This window comes from Coptis chinensis, chromosome 4, assembly GCF_015680905.1.
Source record: "Coptis chinensis isolate HL-2020 chromosome 4, ASM1568090v1, whole genome shotgun sequence".
Lineage (NCBI taxonomy): Eukaryota > Viridiplantae > Streptophyta > Magnoliopsida > Ranunculales > Ranunculaceae > Coptis > Coptis chinensis.
The window spans coordinates 100,272,197-100,284,801 of NC_141459.1; the positions used below are offsets into that span (position 1 = coordinate 100,272,197).

At 38.4% G+C, this 12,605-nt stretch overlaps 2 protein-coding genes across 2 annotated transcripts; both read left to right on the top strand.

The window, feature by feature from the left end:
• The first annotated feature begins 1,065 nt into the window (after positions 1-1,065).
• Positions 1,066-2,195, top strand: LOC147506222 (protein CANDIDATE G PROTEIN-COUPLED RECEPTOR 7-like). The gene is made up of 2 exons (XM_086605716.1): positions 1,066-1,362; positions 1,434-2,195. Exons 1-2 carry the CDS (start codon positions 1,066-1,068, stop codon positions 2,193-2,195), a joined length of 1,059 nt encoding a protein of 352 aa, XP_086461842.1.
• Positions 2,196-3,418: 1,223 nt separating this feature from the next.
• On the top strand, positions 3,419-3,910 carry LOC147506223 (uncharacterized). The gene has a single exon (XM_086605717.1). The coding sequence runs from the start codon at positions 3,419-3,421 to the stop codon at positions 3,908-3,910; it is 492 nt and encodes a 163-aa protein (XP_086461843.1).
• The last annotated feature ends 8,695 nt before the right edge of the window (positions 3,911-12,605 follow it).

Here is a 12,605-nt window from a genome sequence, read left to right on the forward strand (position 1 = left end):
GGAAAATTTTAATTGAAAATTTATTATTTATTTATTTAATGCATTCCTGGGTTTGATAAAATCCGTGGATTGATTGGATTAGGCTGTCTCTCCAAATATGGGTCGGACTGCATGAATCACCTGAACAAAATACTCAAGTTAGTTACCCGACAAACATACTTAGGGTTAAAGTACTAGTTCTATTTAATGGCAATCAGCCGTACAGAAAGTACTGATTCCTCTGTTCGTTTCTAAAATAAACCATGGCTCCGCCTTCAACAAAAGCTACTTTAGCCTTCATAGCCTTGTTTAGGGGGTGTTTGGCAACTAATAAAAAGTCATAAGCTACCAAGCTAAAAAGTCCTTATTTGATTTTTCACTTAATGTAAAGTATAAGTACGTTTGTCAAAAACACAATTTCTAAAGCCAAAAAGATGAAATTGAAAAACCAAGAAGTTAAAAGTTTGTTTGGTGTAAACAAAATTTCAAAATGCTTCATAATCAACATTTTTTAAAATGAATTCCGTTTGTCTTTATCCAGGTTATAATATTATAGTATCTCATTACTAACAGATGAATTAAAGGAGATAGTGGAAATAGCCACTAGTTTAAATGTTGGTCCCGGGGAATGTAAAATGGAAGGCGGAACGGCTGGTTGATTCCCGGGTAAAATAACTTGTGTGCGGACCCAATTTCACAATAAAAAGCCACAAAGCCCAAAGGAAAAAGCCTAAAAATAGGCTACATAGAAAGCAATTATTGGTCTTCTCAAAAAGCTATATTTTTGCCTTTTTAACTTTATGGTTTCTTGACTTTGGGACATTACCAAACGAACTTTTGTCTTTTATCCTCTTAGAAAGCCACAAAGTGGCTTTTAGAGGTGTTGCCAAACGCCCTCTTAGTTTCACCATCTTCTTCTTTTTTCCCAGTGCTGTTGTTGCTCACGCAAAAGTGAAGCAATCTTTGCTCTTCATTGAAGATTTCGGATTTACCAAAACCCTAGGTCGTCTCCAACTGATATTCACTTCTCAAACCCTAACAGCCCTAATCTTAATCTCTCAAACTTTGGTTTTTTTCTCGCTCGCAATGACGTCTTCGGCCACAAACGACCTCCGTATGCTTTCCCCTTCGTTCCGACGTTCCGACAATCTTTCCAAGACCATCGTCTACACCTTTGACAACCTCAATGGTGCCAACAACTTTGATCTTGTTTATGACGGTTTCAATGAAACAGATGATTACAGTCTTTACTTCCAACACTGTTGTGCCAATGACAATCGTACCGCAATTTCCTTTAATTTGCGTACTTCTATGTACAATCTCGAGAGCGGAGGTGGAGGACGTCGCTGCTACTTATCGGCACTTAAACTTCACCTTTTTAAGGTTTGCCCTATTTTCTCATTGATATATGCTTTATTGGCGTGTTTATGGTTCTGTATTCTCTACAAGAACAGATGGATCGTGTCCAGATACATATACTTATGGCTATGGTTCTGATTGCCAAAGTATGTAGTCTCATGTTGGAGTTTTTGTATGAATTCTACATAAGCCGCACAGGATGTGCGCAGTGCTGGGTTTCAGTTTTGCTCCCTTTTACATCAGCTGTTTTGAGTGGTGTTCCTCCGGTAACACTGATTGCTATTATCTGCAGTGGTTGGCCTTTGGTAAAACCTTATTTGACCAGGAAGGATGTCTATAGGGTGAACTGTGTGATCAACATCAATCTGATTTTGAATGTTATAAAAGTTGTTATTGATCAATCGCCACCACAAGAGTTTTACGCATCAATTTACGGTTATCGAGTTCTTATTTTTTGGGGAGAGTTGTTATACTTTGTTGTATTCATGGATGTAATTTTCATGTGGCTTAAGTGTCGACCGGATATTGAAAAAGCTTCTGTGAGTGCCAAGTATCTCTTACTAGTCCGTTCGTTATTAGGAGTGTACTTCTTCATATACTTCTACTTGAAACTCGGTATTCTCACTGTAATAGGAGTTTTCTTTTCACAAGATTACAGCCTGCGATATGTTGTGATTAGGGAATTGGCAGATTTAATTCTGTTTGTGTACGTGGGGCATAAAGTCAAGCCCGAGTTGTATCAAGAAAAATTGTTTACTGTTGACGAAGATGTGGAGAAAGCATCACGTGAGTTTCTTAAGCGTGTTGACCGTGAGGGTTTGAGCTTTTGGTGTTGTGGCCCTTCAGATCCGTTGTAATAACTCAATCTTAGTTTCTTCATAGTTTTTGTTGTAACTCGGAGCTTAATTTTTGGGTGATTTAGCTTTAGGTCCTCCCAATAATATGGGTATTTGCGTTGGATCCAAAGTTTTTCATTTCTTAGTTTTAGGTCTCTCTACCTTTTGTTGACCGTGTTGACCATCATTGACCAAGTTTGACCATTTGTTGTGGTGTGTTTGGTGTCGTGCACTTTCAAAATGCCTTAACTACCCACACCATAAAACTCAAAATCCAAATTTCAATTTACCCGACACGTGTCGTAATCGTGGCTCCTAATCCAACGGTTGTTGTGGATCCAACTAATGGTAGGGGACCTAAAGCTAATAAACCAAAAACTTTGAATCCAATGCAAATACCCCTATTATTGGAAGGACCTAAAATTAAATAACCCATTTAAAATCGGAATAAGGGAAAAACTAGAACATGTGTATTAGATTCCAAAACAAAAACTTAGAACAATTTTATAATCGAGACTAACCTTCCTTGCATAGTTAAAATGGGGACATCCTTAAGGTGTTTTGATGCTTCTTAGCTTACCTTGCATCCAGGCGCACATGTACTTTTATTACCCATTTTAGATAAATCTTATCCCTTTTTTTACAATCTAGTACGTATCGTACCTTCACCAAACCTTTCCCCTTTAGGGAGGGTTCCAGCCCTCTAGAAACCCGACTGGCCATCTCCTGGTCGCCCTGGAGTCTCCAGTTCTTTGCTGCTGTTTCTCTCGACCTCCTCAAGGTCAATGGCACTAGGATCTACAAATTTACCCTTTGGTTTTGGAGGGGAAGGAACTCTTGCCTCTATGCTAAAACCCCAACTTCTTCTACTAGTGAGGCGTCACAAGTGGGGAATTCTCGTCAACAACCACCTGATGGCAGAAACAAGGACCCAGCTCCTACATATGTTGATAAAGCAAAAACTAGAATGTAGAGATCAGTGGAATTAGGTTCTCTACCTATCCCAAGCAAAAGAGGGGAAACACCAACCATTAAAATTCCAGCCACATCTGTAGAAAAAGGACTAGAAGCATGCAAATTTGCACTTGTAGCGAGGTTGGATATGACGAAAACTAAGTTGGAAACAATCAAAGCACAAGCATCTGTTGAATGGGATCTAATTGCTCCAATCAAGATCTCCCCACTTGGCAAAGGCTATCTTATATTCCGTTTTACAAATCAAGAGGCTTTTGACAAAATCTGGCATGGTGGACCTTTATCTCAGTAATCAGTTGTTGAGGATATCCAAATGGACCCCAAATTTCAGCATTGATAGCCATAAACAATCCATTGCGTTGGTTTGGGCTAGATTCCCCGGCTTGAGCTTCGAATACTGGGAGGTCGATATTCTCATGGCCATGGGAAGAACATTAGGTTGCCCTATCAGAGTCAACAAAAATTCTTTAGACCGAGACAATGGTTTCTATGCAAGTGTTATGGTCGATATCGACTTGGCTAAGCCCATTCATGATCAGATTCTTGTAGAAGTAGAAGGGAAGAATCTTGAATTCTGGCAAGAAGTTAAATTGGGTAAACTCCCCAAATTTTGCAACCACTGTAAAATTGTGGGACATTTGGTCTCAGAATGTCGTGCCTTGAGAGAGGATTTTGGTTCTGAACATCATAAGGACCCAGCACCGACACCAGTAGCACCACCTCCTACTCAGGTGAATACTACTACTATGACTAGGAACTAAAGACGCAGATGGCAACAAAGAAACAAGACAACAATTGCAACTGCAACTGCAACTACAGTGGATGTGAACACTAATGGAGCTTTTACAAGTACCATCAATGTTATTCCCAGTACTACAGAAGCTACACTCACCAGGCAGACACCAACAACTGAAATTAATGCACCTGCAACTCCGGCCACTGAAACAAGCATGAATGACACTGTCATGGTGGAGAGTCAACCTGAGGAACTGAATCCTCTACAAATGGTAGAACATGATGCAAACAATGCCACTGAAAAAGATAATAGAGCACTAACCTTGGGCTCTAACTCCTCTGAAATTGTGATCATTGATCCAAACAAAATTGACCACTTTTATGTTGATATCTTTGGGGAGGACTGGCAGGAGAAAACATTATCACCTCAATTCATGACAACCAAGAGACTCCTCATATGGTATTACTTGGCATTAATACTAGCAATAACTTTGAAGCTCTTGTTGATGAAGAGAATACTGACACTCAAGTTGTTGTTGCTGCTAAAATCAATGCCATCAAGGAGAGATGGGCCAACCTCTCTCAGCCTGACTCAATGGTGGATAAAGGCAAGTCTTTGCCTACTCCCCCACCCTAGTTCCCCAGATTTAGTACCACCACCCCATATGTTTCCAATGATAGTTAGTTTCTGGAACATAATTAAAGGGAATAAGACAAGAACAAGCAGTCGAAAGAATAAGAGACTTGGTTAAATCCCATAGTCCGGACATTTTGTGCATTGCAGAGCCATTAGTTAAGCCTACTTCCTTTGCTCTAAGGGCTAATGGCTTAACTTATTTTGAGGATTTTTTCCTGCATAATGACACAGACTCCCGTTTGGGCAATATTTGGATCCTCACAAAAAAAGGTGTCACAGTTCATAAAATACATGCATCAGAGTAGCAAGTTACCATTCTCTACAAGGAATGCATCATTACTGCCATACATGCCAACTGCCTATACAACAATAGAAGACAATTATGGAGAGAATTGAAGGCAACCTCGATTTCTCTTCCCTGGTTAACTATTGGAGATTATAACGCCATTCTTAGATGCTCTGAAAAGAAAGGTGGATGACCTCCAAACATAACACCCATGCATGAATTCTTTGATTGTATTAACCAATGCAATCTCATGGAAAACAGCTTTGATGGAAATGAATTCACTTGGTGTAACAACCAGATTGGCAACAGGAGAATCTGCAGCAGACTTGATCGAGCTCTTTACAACAATGCCTGGAACCACAAATTCAGTGGTTGAAGTTATCGAGTTCTCAGTAGGTTGGGATATGATCATTCGCCACTTTGTGGGGCCTTTACTATTCTCCCAAAGCCGAAAAACATTTCCTTCCGCTTTAACAAATGTTGGATCGAGCATCCCACCTTCATGGAAACGGTCAGAAGCAGTTGGCAAGAATATGTTGAGGGAGCACCATTGTTTAGAGTCATCAAGAAACTCAAATTACTCAAACCGAATCTCAAGAAATGGAATTTAGAAGTATATGGTCATATAGAAGTCAATATAAGGAAGGCAGAATCGGAACTTCTAAAAGCACAAACTCAGGCAGATAATCACCTTCAGGATGATAATATGATACATGAGGTAATACAAAAGGAGCTAGATTTGGAAATGGCACTCCAGAATAAAGCTTCATTTTGGCGATAGAAGAGTAGACTTAACTTTGATGAGAAGGAGGACAGGAACACCAAATACTTCCATACCATTCACAAGATCAGACAAGGTGTTGTATATATCACTGAGATTCACACTAGAGATAATACTATTCTTACCACCCAAGACAGTATCCAACATCATGTTACTCGGCCAGTACTATGAGTACAAATTCCAAGCTTGTGAGACATAGAAAGATGAGCAACTCTTGAATCTCATCCCTCAAGCTATTTCTATTGAAGACAACCAGATGCTCAATAAAATTCCAGATTTCCAGGAAATTCAAGAGGCAGTCTTCAACATGAAAGCCGACAGTTCTCTAGGCCCCGATGGATTTCAGGGTCACTTCTATCACCATTGTTGGAGTATAATCAAGGTCGATGTCTGCATAGCAGTGCAATCTTTCTTCAAAGATACCACTGTTCCAGAAGGCCTCAATGCTAACTTCATCACCTTAATTCCCAAGTGTACCAAAGCAAAGAAGCTCAATCAGTTCAGACCCATCTGTATGGGTAACTTCCTTATGAAAATCATATCCAAAGTTTTACAAAGGCGACTCAATGGCGTCATGCACAAATTAGTCTCCAAAGAACAATATGGATTCATCAAAGGCAAGTGTGTGCAGTCAAGCATTGGACTTGCTTTTGAACTCAAGAATGAGCTTAACAGGAAATCCTTTGGTGGCAGTGTCGCTATCAAAGTTGATATATCACAAGCATTTGACACTATGAGCTGGGAATTTGTATGTTAAGAGATGTCAAAGATGGGATTTTCCCTCACTTGGATCAATTGGATTAGAGCAATCATGGAAGCAGCCAGGATGTCAGTTCTTTTAAATGGTGGACCAGTGGGCTATTTCTCAGTGGGACGCGGACTGAAACAAGGAGATCCTCTTTCACCATTGTTATTTGCATTGGCAGAAGATTGTTTGAGCAGGGGAATCAATGACCTAATGAACAGAAGAATCGTCATGCCTATGCTACATGTAAAGGGTATGCCAGCCCCAAGTCATTTGCTCTTTGCAGATGACATCATCATCACAAATGGCCAAATCAGATATCTCAAAGCAATCTCAAAGTTCCTTCACAAATATGAATTGGCCTCGGGATAGACTATGAACAAAGACAAAAGCAAACTCTTTCTTAGCAACTTCACTCATGCAAGAAAGACACATGCTGCTGCTGTTATGGGTATTATTGAAGGTGCTCTTCCTGAAAAATACCTTGGTGTTCCCTTAACACAAGGTAGAGTTACGAGAACTACACTCAACACAGAAGCCGAGAAAATCAAATTGAAGTTGAGTAGCTGGAGAGGAAACATGCTTTCACTACAAGGCAGATGTACTTTAATCAAATCTGTGATCAGTAGCATCCCGATCTATAATATGTCTATATACAAGTGGCCTCACAGGGTGATCAAAGAAGCAAAACAAGCAATGAGGAACTTTCTTTGGAGTGGTGACCCTACCATAAGAAAAGGAGTTACTGTTGCATGGGATAAGGCTTGTAAACCTTACAAAGAAGGCAGTCTCAGGATCAGAAAATTTAAGGAGGTTAACAAGTCTATGCTCATGAAACTTGGCCGAAATATTTTACAGGGAGATGACGAATTTGCAAAATTCATGAAGCTTAAGTACTACACAAGGCATGGTGTAACGCCCGTATTTAAAATAAGGAGTTATTAATTTATTAATTTAATTATTAATTTAAAATTTGCTGGATTGGATTTGGGATATGTGGGTCTGATTTCTGGGACCGAGTCTGTATTGGGATTGGGTTTCAAACCCAAGTATATAATCACATTGTTCTAGATAATAGGGTTTTGAGAGAATAAAATAAAATAAAAATGGAGGCAGAGATAGAAGCTCGGTTGCTAGAGCATGGGAGCGCGACGATTCGGACTACGAGGGATTCGTGGAGCTGTTAATAAAAGTGAGTAGCTAATTTTGCTATTTCACCGAATTTATAGTTTTCGTGTATCGGTGTATACTGTCTAAGAGCATCTCTAGGTGGACGTATCCGTAGTCGCATTCTTCAAATTTGAAGAAATGCGTCGGAATTTCCCGGAATTCCAACTCTAGCTAGGTGGTTACCGCATTAACATCACCGCTTGTTAGCATTCTTGTTATAGAATTTGGCAATTTGGATCACGGATCGCGGGCGACATTAGTAATGTCGTAGCCATTGTAAATGTCGCCCCAAGTTTTTTTTTTTTTTGACTAGCACCCGGTAGCCCGATGAGATGAACTACTAATGTCGCGCAAGTTTTTTTTTTTTTTTCAATTTGGTGCGACATTAGTCTGGGCGTGAGTTTTTGATTTTGGGACGATTGGTAATGTCGCCGCGCAGGGTCCCCAATGAATTTTCTGCGACCCGCAATTTGCGACCACCTAGAGTTGGTCGAAATTTGCTATCAGATTCTGTGGTAGCATTCTTCAAATTTGAAGAGTATGCTACCACCACCTAGAGATGCTCTAAGATTTCTGCCTATTGATACTGCTTATTATCTTGGTTTACTCGACGTCGTGCCTGTTGTAATATTAAACTTCGTTAAATATCGGAAATTGTATTTCAACTGTCGAACTGTGATACTGTGTTGTGTGTGAGTTGATTTCTGCTTGGTGGTCGCGATTTGGGGGGGGGGGAGCTTATGCGATGTTCATGGCAGCTAAAGCCCCACCGATAGTATTGCCTGTAGATTTTATAGAATTGTTGAAGCTCTGTTCAAGTTTTGAATAGGCGTAAATGGCGTCAGCCCCGCAGAAATTGTGCGGAATAGTTTTTAACGTTTTGTTTGGTTGTGGTTTTTAAACTCTTTTTGTTATGAAGTGTTGGGTAAACTGTTGGTGGTGTGGGAAGGTTGTTGGGTTGATGTTTGGGTGATGTCGGGGTTGTTGATAGCTTTGAACAGCGTCAATGGAGGTGTTGTTGAAGCTTGGGTGTTTGTTAATGGCGGTCGACAGTAAATCACCCACTTGTATTCAAATTTTGTTGTTTGGGTTTTGGTTGGGTATTTGAAAGGGGTTGTTGGTGATGGGTAGCTAGTGAGGGTGCGTGAGGGCTGTAGGAGCTTGTAGAAGCCATTAATGGCGGCAAGAAATTTCCCAGATCTAGTTTTGGTCAGGATTGGGAATTCAATAATGGAAGTTGTCGCTTTTGTTAAAGTGGTTGGGGTTTTTCCCCTGATAATTTTCGGTGGGTTTGTGTAGGGTGGTGTGTGGTGGCCGATTTGGTGGCTGGTGGTGGAGGAGGATCTTTGGAGTGGTGAGGGAGATGCCAATCCCTTGGGCTGGGTTGGTTTCTTTGGGCGGACCACACCAATTTCAACCGCTTTTTGGTTGGGCCCGATTTTGTTTTAAGTTGTTGGGCCGGACCAGTTCAATTAAGTTTTGGACCAATTTGGTTTAGTTCAATGGGCCGGTTTGTTTTGTTTTGATTAGGTCCGGTTTTGTTTTAAGTTGTTGGGCTAGTTTAGCTTGATTGTTTGGGGCCAGCCCATAGGACTTAATAGAGATCCAAATGGGTCTTTCAACATTTTGACTTTTGGGTTATAACGTTTGGGGCTTGGGCTTGGCTAGTGGGTCCGAACCATGACCTTAGCCATGAGCCCATGAACCATGCACCTTTGACCTTAGCCATGAACCATGACTATGACCATAAACCATGACTATGACCATGAACCTGTTGAACATAGAAACGACAGTTTGACTTTGACAATGACAGTTTGACTTCGACCATGATGTGTTGACTTTGACCATGACGTGTTGACTTTGACTTTGACCGTTGACCTTTGACTTTGACCGTTGACTGTGGAATGTTGACTTTTCCAGTTTTTCACATATTTAAGAATATGGACAAATGTAGTAATAAAATATTGTCGATATTGTATAACCTTGTTTGTCATTATCTAATTAAGATTTGACGTGAGTAGTGTGTAAAGCATATAATGTTTGACACGTAACAAAAAGGGAATTCTTATAAGACTTAGATATATACGTTTTTATGAGAATTAAGTTACATACGGGCTTAGATTCATGGACTTTAGTTTTGGGTTTTTTGACGGTTGATCAGTTTGACTTGACTTGTGATTTGGACTCGAATAATTATGCGTGATATTTGGACTTGAGTTGTTCCTTCTTTTAAAGTCGTTTCATTTTGATATTTGGTGGAATGGTCTTATATTTTGATTATTTATATACTACTTATATTGTGCACCAATGGAAATAATGCGTGCCTTTGATGGTGAATTGAGTTCACATAAATATATGGAATGAATACGTTACATGATTGATTGCTATTATGAATTGCTACTGAAATTAATTGTAGTATGTAAGAAGGCTTGAGATATTCCATATGGTGTAGTGCAATATATGATTGGCACGTGAAATAATAAGTTTAGAGATTTGATATAAAGATACATGGATATCGTGCAATGAATAGTATTGGCACGTGATAATGTGAATTGTATTATAACGAGAAACGTTGAGCTTCAGTACAATTAAGTATACTAGCATGAGATAGAATAAGAATTATTCTGAGATATAAATGTATGACACCTGAATAAATTACGTAACGAAAATCTTAGAACCTAGCTACCACAACTCATGTGATTTGCCCTGTGTGGGCGTATGTGATATGATTGGCCCCTGTATAGAGTGTATATATATGAGATGTTGATTGACCCATGTGTTGGGCAATCGTAGCCGAATAGTGGCTTGATTATTCAGTTCGCAAAATTAGAACGAGACGCGCAATATTTTATGTCGAATAATGGCAGTACTTACATAATGGCTTTCGTGTGAGGGTTACCTGGTGTGCGGCATCCCGCCGAGTGGTAGTTACGCGGAGTGGTTCATCATGTAAGGGAGGCATGTGGATGTACATGTTCGGCGTTGGGAAACGATTGTGGTAGCCAGGGAAACTAGGTAAGACATAGATACGACGTGATTTTAGGGACACGCAAAGAAAGCCATAAATAATGTAATTATGGTAATATGTTGGTTAATGATATATCTTTAAATTTATGATTTGTATAGGGTTTTGCAGAAGGGTGGGTCAAACTAATTCCTTGTGCAGAGACGACCCACTCTGTAATTGAGCATGAAATGAGGTAAGTATATAATATGCTTGACTGGTTATAGTTTAGTTAGAACCTAAGGCGCCTCGTGGAGGAACTAAATGTCTTTTTATTATGCATATGGTTTATTGTGTGGTTAGTAGGAAGTTAAGGCGCCTCAGTGGAGGAACTACCTGCCTTAATTATTGTACTTAAGGATGTTGTATTAGTTGTTAGAAGTTAAAACTAATGGAGGAACTAACGGCCTTACGGATGTATATATATATGTATAATTATATGTTGTATTTTAGGGCTACTCACACCAAGCATTTTTTATAATCTTGACCCGATTTGCATGTTTGCTTATCGGTGTGTTCATTAAATGAACATAGTTGATAAGTCTTGACAGGTTTAGTGTTGAAGAAGGTTAGGTCGCTACTTGTGGTTTTGCGTTAGCGTCGCGATTTCAAGATAGGTTTTGTTTTCCCTTGAGGTGATATAGATTTTCAGTCTAGACAATGTTTACGTATTTTCATTTGTAATTTTAATTAAAGAGTTATGGAAATGAGAGTTGTAACCTAATCTTATTTGTGAATTTTTGCAATGAAGAGGACTTTTGTCTAAGTTAAAATTTTTATTGGTTTTTAATTATCCGCACATTTAAACTGTTTATGGGTTTTTGGAAGTGGAAAATGCGTCACACCTCGGAGATCGAAGAGTCGGGAACAAATAATGTTTTTTTCGATTCGCCGAAATTCGAGGTGTAATGATTTGGTATCGAGCATTTGGTTAGCTTAGACTTAGGTGAGTCTAAGTGATTCTCGGATCGTGGTTTATGGGTAGTGTTTAAGAAGTTTTATTTTCAAAAACTATTTCCGCTAGTTGTTTTATTTTTACAAAGAAAATGAAAGAGGTACAAAAATAAAAAGAGTCAATATTTTTCTTGATTTGTTTGTATGTGTAATGTGTATATTTATATTAGTTACTCTGGTGGAGTGCATAGGAAATGATTTTATTTTTCCTTATCATATGAGGAGTGGTTGTATGTGTAATATGTTAATTATTAACGGATTTGATCAAAATGATGTGTGCTGCTATAATATTGTTTTCTTGTTGGTGTTCATTTTCACATGGATTATTGATTAAGTGCGACTACATGTCTGTGAACTTTGTATTGGAGTGTTATGTTATTATTTAAGAAACAAGAAGATATTATATATATTGAATGAGCTGCTTTAATTGATGACTTTGTGACGTACTAAGTAAGGAACTAATTGCCTCTGTGTTGGAGGAACTATCTCGCCTTACTCGTACACTTTAATGGATGAATAATATTTTAAAGTATAAGAGATTAATATGTTAGAGGTGATTAGTTAGAAATAGACCGAATAATAAATAAAATATATGTGTATTCTTTTTGAGATGTGTATACTTGCGTATACCCATTTTTATATTATTGTATATAGAGGAACTATTACCGTGCGTATGTGATGATTAATATTGTTTTACCAATAAAACATGCATGTGTAGGTTGTTTTCTTAAGGTCACGTTATTAATGATTAATTAAAATAATGGTGATAATTGTTATTTTTAAACTATATTGGAATTTATGTAGAGGATGTCTTAATATAATGATGATCGTATTTCAACAACAAACGGATTTTTATTGTCTTATAAGTATGTGTCGTGCCTATAAATTATGACATGATTGATTAATATTGTTAAATTAGTTTCACATTGATTTTTGCATATTCGAGTATTCTTAAATATGTACCTTGATTTATGGTTCATAAATATTACCGTGAGAATATAACTTGTTATGGGTGATATATTAGAAGTGAGTTTATATTATCCTAAAGAATTTTAAAAATTTATATGATACGATAGCAAGTCTTATGTTAATTGTCATTGTATATGGAGATTAATTTTTGAATCTTTTCACCGTTTAAAAAAAA